The sequence below is a fragment of the Prunus dulcis genome, chromosome 6, assembly GCF_902201215.1.
Source record: "Prunus dulcis chromosome 6, ALMONDv2, whole genome shotgun sequence".
Classification (NCBI taxonomy): domain Eukaryota; kingdom Viridiplantae; phylum Streptophyta; class Magnoliopsida; order Rosales; family Rosaceae; genus Prunus; species Prunus dulcis.
This window is the reverse complement of record NC_047655.1, coordinates 11,126,437-11,133,407: the sequence shown is the minus strand read 5'-3', so window position 1 is coordinate 11,133,407 and position 6,971 is coordinate 11,126,437. Positions and strand designations below refer to the sequence as shown.

Genomic DNA, 6,971 nt, shown 5'->3' with positions numbered 1-6,971 from the left:
AATCGCCTTCGAAAATCAACATCAGAGTACAAAGAAGTTGGGATAAAATAATCTTCCAAAAGATTCTTACCCCTAGAATGCCTATGTCTTTCCACATTCCGGCGGCGGCCGGCTTGTGAACTATGGCGGCGACCTTGGTTCTCTTCTTCTTCCAAAGCCACTGCTATGAGAACTTGCTCATCGACTTGTCTCTGCAACTCATTGACTTCATCTGCTCTACGGTTTCTCTCTCTTCTTTCTCTCTCTTGTCTCTCCAAGCATCTCCTAAATTCTTCCATTCAGAATGAATGAAGTATGAATTATAAACTCTCAGAAATGAAAATATAGAAAGATGTGGTGTGAGAGGGATGAGCTGAGACTCTGGTTTTATAGAAAAATTTGGCAAGATAGACATGCCACGTGGCTTGATTTTATTGGATGAAAATCTTATCTGAAATTTGAAATTCATCCCAAATTTGAACCCTAATTTGTATGAAATTTGAATTTTGAAATTCATCCGAAATTTGAACCCAAATTTATCTGAAATTTGAACCCAAATTTATCTGAATTTTGAATTTTGAAATTCATCCGAAATTTGAACCCAAATTTATCTGAAATTTGAACCCAAATTTATCTGAAATTTGAATTTTGAAATTCATTCGAAATTTGAACCCAAAAATTTATCTGAAATTTGAACTTTGAAATTAATCCGAAATTTGAATCCAAATATCTTATCCGAAAATTTTATCTGATTATGAATAGTCTTGACACGTAGGAATCTGAAAATCTTATCTGAAAATATTACCCAAATTAATTATTTTCATTAAAAAATAGGAGGAATGAATGTAATTGCTGGCTAAGGGCTGGAACACAATTTACTATTTGGAAGCAAAAGTGAGCACCCTTGCCATGGCTAAGGGCAAACGGGTGGAGTTGCTCTTATGGAAAGAAAGGCAGCACACATAATAGTAAAATCCTAATAAACCTACTAGACCGGGGTAAAAGAATTCTCATTCACCTTCAGTGGAATATGAAAGTGTAAATGAGGAAAAGTTCATGCAGTTGTATATTTCACGAAATGATTGGCACACCTAATTGCGTCCAAGAACAGCTGGAAAAATACAGATTACCCAGAGCTCAGGAAACTTGAAGCCATTTACTTAATCGATGTGTCCCACTCATACAAAAGCCATGGACAGTGAAAATAATACAGAATTAAATGCTACTCCCAAAACTAAACTTCCAGAGAAATTCTCAGTTCTCATGAAATGTATTTTTCCTGCTGCTCTTGAAGAACCTTTGCTGAAGACTTAGCATCCAGATATAGGGTATCCACTTCCTCTAGGTCAGCCTACAAATTATACAGATAATAGCACACTTATTTTGTTAGTGAAAAGGGTTGAACAATTACTTCAAGCACATATAACATTGTCAAATTTGTAACTACCTTGCAGATTTTGTCTCTGCCATTCATTTTTGCCACAATGCTTGCAGGCGATAAGAGTTGAACAGCATGCCTGAGGAAATAATGAAGTAAGCAATAAGCATCATTCAGAGTGAATCAGTGTTAACAAATCAAAAATTTATGCCACCTTAAAGATGTTCGTTGTCCTATCTCTCCAAGGTAAGCCAAACTGTCGTCATCTATAGCCAATTCCTCCACCTGTGCACGAATCACTAAGATCTGGTTCAAGCATCAACCAATAGAATAATCAGTAGTTTGATACATAAAAAAAGTCAGTAGTTTGGTACTTGAGAAGATGATCGGGCATAAAAAGAGAAATTTCATAGACAACAAGCAAATGAAATTGATATAGACCTTTATCATCTCTTCAAGATCATAAGTCTGTGTTCGGATAATTACCAACCGGTCCAACAAGTCAACAGGTATTCCATGAGGACTAGCCATATCAGTCCCTCTGCACAGTAACATATCCATGTTCAGAAAGCAAGACACTATAGTGAGCACACTGATGATTCTAGGAAATTCCTTTACAATTAACATGGAAAGATAGGCATGGCTAGTTATGCTTTTATGCTAACTGCGAGCATACTAAAGGGCATGGACTAGTTGTTGTGCAAATGCCTGTCTGATTACAAATTTCATACCTTACATTGCAAATTCCTCTATTGGTGGCAAATATTACTATTGGAGATAACGAGCTCTCCAAAGCACGATTCAAGTACGAAAAACACTCCATATCCAGCATATGTACCTATTGGTCAAGATTCAAAAGTATAAGTGATTATGACAGACAAAATGGTTCTAAAGGACTTGAAAGAGAAAAGAACCTCGTCAATGAACAAAACTCCAGGTACAAGTTCCGCTACACCTTCATCAATGTACCGATTAACAACCTGTCATCAATCATAAAGTAAATTAAACACTTTCTGTCACCTTTATTTTATAGCTAATGAAAATATTATTGAAGGGAAAGAAACTGCTAAGGAGGTGCGAGAAATGGGTTTAGGATTTAGTCAGAAAGAGAATAATTTATTTAAACTTATTAATTAAAATTATTTATTTGCAAGACGAGTACACAACAGTATAAGAAATGCCCCACCCAAAGATTTGAGAAGAAAAAAAGTTAAAACCAGAAATTAAAAGATGAAGTTCTAAAATCAGTATATTTTCAAAAGCAGCCTAGATATGCAACAAGAAACTACATTTATCTGGAGCATGATAATATATGGATAAAAAAAGTGAGAAAGGACATATTTGTCACAGCGGTATGACTGTCACAGGCTATGTTTGTGTTGCAAGGGCAAAACAGAATCAATGTAATCAAGCCCAATTAGATGGAATTTAAAGCTGACGTTGATCTGATCTGAAGCATGTCAATGTCTTGGAAACTCTTTATTGGTTGACCTCTCAGAACCATTAGTAATTTGTCAACAGGCTTTTACAAATTTACCGAAGAAATAAGGAACCGTTTCACCAGGAAACCATATCTTAGGTTCCTACGACAGAAAATACATAGAGTTGGATCAACATTTCCTACACATTCATAAGATTGTACCTTATTTATTTCTTGTCGCAACTTGTCAGTAATTTCAGTTTTCCTTGGCTTCATCATCTGACCCATTAGAGATAATATGTCTTGCCCACCTTGAGGTCGCGCATTTGCAGCATCGAGATCATGTAGTGTTACATCCTGTTAAAGAGTTACATAAGAAAACAGAAACTGAACATCAACAGAAAAGCAGATTATATGCAAAGCATAAAAGTTGGAATCTGTTAACAAAAATTGAACACAATAATAACTTAAAGAAAACATGAAGAAAAATTGGTCAGAAACACCAGTGTTAAGGATTTAGTAAGATATGCCTATATATGGTAGTTCAGATGGTATTCCAAGAAAATGTTAAGTTTCCATTTCTACTAGTACCAAGTTATAAGGCCAAAAATCCTTAATAATCGTTTCATGGGTGGACTGCAGTGCTCAAGTCCAACTACTTAATTGCAGGCAACTAAACTTTTCAGCAGTTTGGAGAATCCAGTTTCCTATATTAATCAAACAAACAGAAGTAGGAATGCACTTTTTGGGAAATATCTGGACCATGCGGGGATGATACACATTCCTTTAAAAAAGTAGTACCCAGAGCCAGCAATAACTTTCCACCGATCAACTTGAGTAATTACTAATAAGGCTACTAGCCAATAGAAAAAACCCATCCAAGACTAAGTATGATAAAATGGGTGCTACCATCATCACAGAGAACATTTACAAAGAAACACACAGTTCACATAGAACAAACCTGCACAATCTCCTTCTTTTTGTGAACCTCTCCTTTTGGAAGTGGAACATACTCTTCTGCTTCCAGATCAAATTCTGTAGCAAAAGCATCACTTCTACCTACTCTTTTTACTGCTCCACTATTTGCTTCAATGTATATAACATCACCAACAGCTACCTGCATGTTGTATCAGGAAAGTGGTATCAAAAGAACAAATGGGCCAAAAATAAAGTGTACTTCAACACGAAAACGTTAAATAATCAACTAGGCGAAACAAATAGTTTTTTTATTCTTCATGCATACACAAAAAATAAATAATAATAGGAGGACCTTACCTTTTCCTTAATCAATGCATCATAAATGGTGGGATCCAACTTCAGTTGCTTGGTTCCTTTAACAGTTTTTAATCCAATGATGACGTGGCTGATGCTTTTACCATAACCACCTGTAACACTCTCTGTTTCTTCTGGTGTGAGTTCTGTCACCTAAAATGAAACTATCAAAACATCATCAACTGAAACCAACCAACTCAAATATAAAAGTAACATTACCACACCAAATTATTTACAAAATATTTGATATCATTAGAAACTTGCCTCTCCTTCATAGACCTCTTTATTTTCCTTGATACGCAGACCAATAGCCCGTCTAAAATTTTCCATTAAAACCTCAGTTTTCTTTACTTCTGATGAATATACTTCTGATCCAACCATTGGGCAGAATGGAACCTGCAAACAAGAACCATTAACCATTAAGAAAAAAAACACTATCCCTAATGGAATATGAACCAAGAAATCTCATGAAACATCAGATTATTAATTAACATTACATTTCAGATAACAGACGAAAAACGTGAGGAATACCTTACTCCCAAGCTCCTGGGATATTCCAAGAGCCAGCGCTGTCTTTCCAGTACCAGGAGGTCCAGCCAGTAAAAGTGCCCGACCAGCCATCTTCTTCTGTCGTATCATATCAACAACAAGACCAGCAGCTTCTCTCGCTTCCCCCTGACCCACAAAGCCAGCGGCCCAAGGTATTGCTCTTCCATTGGCCTGGAATAGAATGACACCCAAAAACCCAAATTATATTGTCATTCAGATGGAGATCACTCCAGAAAACAAAATGAAAAACGAAAACCATGGTTATACACAATTGGAGTTAAGCTGACATTAATCTCCTGATTTTGAAATTTAAAGAATAGATTTATGAACCATTTTTATGCCTCCAGATGGCAGAAAAATTGACGTTTTAAACTTCTCCATTTCATTAGTTGGTTTCTTTGCTGCAGAAGTATATTTACTTACTACACTACCATGAATACAGCATCATCTGAAGATAAAGCATCGAACTCTAATTTCTAACACAACCACATGGAGTGTGAGTGTTATAACAGACAGCAATTTTTTTTTTTTTTTTTGGCAAGAGTAAAACATGAAGCATTAGCAACAAACCGTTTAACTCTGATACGCATGCCCATTCAGTGTACTAAATAACCTAACATTTCAGCAAATAAAAGAGGAATGCCAGTAAAATGTAGTGCACCTAACAAACCCTAAAACCCTAAACCTTAAAATCGAAAAAGGCAAACTACTTTACAACAGGAAAAAGGAAGAACCTTCAAGATAGCTTTGAAATATACTACAAGACGGCATATGTTTACGGGTAACCAGTATTTAGAACAAAAATAAATAAATAGAGAGAGAGAGAGAGAGAGAGAGAGAGAGAGAGAGAGAGAGACCTCAAGACCAAGGCCTTTGATGTGGGTATGAGTGGCTATGCGGTTCTTCTTGGTAGTGGACTGAACCTCTTCTATCCTCACCTTGTCCATAAGTTGCAGTGGAGCTGTGAGGCCACTCTCTCTCAACTTTCTTCGATGAAGCTGCTTTTGGTTTCTCCAAAAAGAAGCGATCAGGCAAAAGGGTTATGTCGCTGTGCATCAGGGCAAAAGGCCATTGTACTGTTCATTAGTCAATATAATTAAGAGGGCCAACGGTTAAGTAGGGGCACAAACGTCATTTCCCTATTCCTACTGAACAGTCCTGAACAGTAAAACTATCCGAAGAGCTCAGAAGCAAAACTGAACTGCAGAAAAGCATTTTACGATTTCCGTGTCCAACTATATTCGAGAAAAACTAACTGGAGGAAAAACCACAGTAAATTACGCATAGAATACTCGCCAAATAGATGGAAGTCTAAAACGTTAAAACCAATTCAGGAAAAAGAAAACAAATCAAATAAATAAAACCCAAATACAATCCCCAATCTGAAAAACCATATCTACGGGGATTATTTAACTAAATAAGTAAAGAAAGAGAGAGTGAGAGAGTGAGAGAACCGAACCTAACACCGCCTGTGCAATTGAGGTAATGCTGATCCAGTAGAGAACTGAAGTGTGCAAACCCTTAATCGTTTTGCCCTGTTTATTTATTTGTTCTGTTTCTGATGAAAAACCCTAGCCAACGCCTAAAAGATGCGCGCGCCTCTTCCTCTCGCCTCCTCGTCTGATGTGAGAGCTATATTTCCTCTTTTTAAATTTTTGGGCAAAATTGTAAAGACCTCCATTTTAAAGATGATTGCCATTTTCCCTTTTTCTTTATGGATATTATTTATTGATATAATACCTCCGATGAGAGGAACTTATATGTAACTATGTTTGTTATGAAGCGTTACCCTCTTCGCACGCGCTTTTGAATCTGTTAGAGGTTTTTTTAAAAAAAATTAAAATTTATTTTAGAATTAAAAAAGATAATTGGTAGTTGTGTTCCATCAAAATAGGATTTGTTATTTGATTTTTTTTTTAATATGAAAAAGTGTAAATTTATTATATTATCCTCATTTAATTAATAATTTTAATTCTTAATGTTTTGATTAACCAAGGAGATTTTTGGTATTTTGAATATTTCACAATTCTCTGCTTTTTGCTATATATAATTTGGGAATGATTTTGAAATGACTAAAATCATTTATGAGGAGAAGCATCTCACACACGCTTATAAAGAGACTCCCTTGTATGAGGACAAGATTCTGAATATCATACATAACTTTCACAGCAATTGAAAAAGGTAAATTACATAACCAAAGACAAGGATTTAAATGATGTCTAGCATTTCCTAAAGTATCGACTAACATTAGCTCCCGGTAAATATGCTAATGTATGGTTTCGATACCATCTTGTGTTTTTAAATCAAGTAATTGCTTTTGAGCGGACTAATTTCATGTATTTAGCTCACTTGCCCATAAGTAATGCTTCTGTT

General features: G+C 35.7%; 1 protein-coding gene across 3 annotated transcripts; it reads right to left on the bottom strand.

Moving 5' to 3' along the window:
• Nucleotides 1-1,105: 1,105 nt before the first annotated feature.
• LOC117630032 (ruvB-like protein 1) lies at nucleotides 1,106-6,264 on the bottom strand. Of its 3 annotated transcripts, none has more exons than XM_034362740.1 (13): nucleotides 6,058-6,264; nucleotides 5,456-5,646; nucleotides 4,581-4,769; nucleotides 4,314-4,445; nucleotides 4,053-4,202; nucleotides 3,739-3,894; nucleotides 3,000-3,134; nucleotides 2,272-2,337; nucleotides 2,089-2,195; nucleotides 1,799-1,898; nucleotides 1,572-1,663; nucleotides 1,427-1,496; nucleotides 1,106-1,330 (listed from the first exon to the last, which is right to left on the bottom strand). In XM_034362740.1, exons 2-13 carry the CDS (start codon nucleotides 5,543-5,545, stop codon nucleotides 1,241-1,243), a joined length of 1,377 nt encoding a protein of 458 aa, XP_034218631.1. In that variant the 5' UTR covers nucleotides 5,546-5,646; nucleotides 6,058-6,264; the 3' UTR covers nucleotides 1,106-1,240. The 3 variants fall into 3 exon arrangements, with proteins under 3 accessions (XP_034218631.1, XP_034218633.1, XP_034218632.1); XM_034362742.1 differs by having other exon boundaries at nucleotides 5,456-5,601; XM_034362741.1 differs by having other exon boundaries at nucleotides 5,456-5,674; nucleotides 6,058-6,215.
• Nucleotides 6,265-6,971: the final 707 nt, after the last annotated feature.

What these genes read in the sequence shown, in the direction of transcription:
- LOC117630032 (XM_034362740.1), bottom strand. Translation starts at nt 5,545, where the DNA reads ATGGACAAGGTGAGGATAGAAGAGGTTCAGTCCACTACCAAGAAGAAC. An exon ending in CCCAGGAGCTTGGGAGTAAG is followed by an intron (nt 4,446 to 4,580) that starts GTATTCCTCACG and finishes TCTTGTTTGCAG; the next exon opens with GTTCCATTCTGCCCAATGGT. An exon ending in ATCTTGAAGAGATGATAAAG is followed by an intron (nt 1,664 to 1,798) that starts GTCTATATCAAT and finishes TGCTTGAACCAG; the next exon opens with ATCTTAGTGATTCGTGCACA.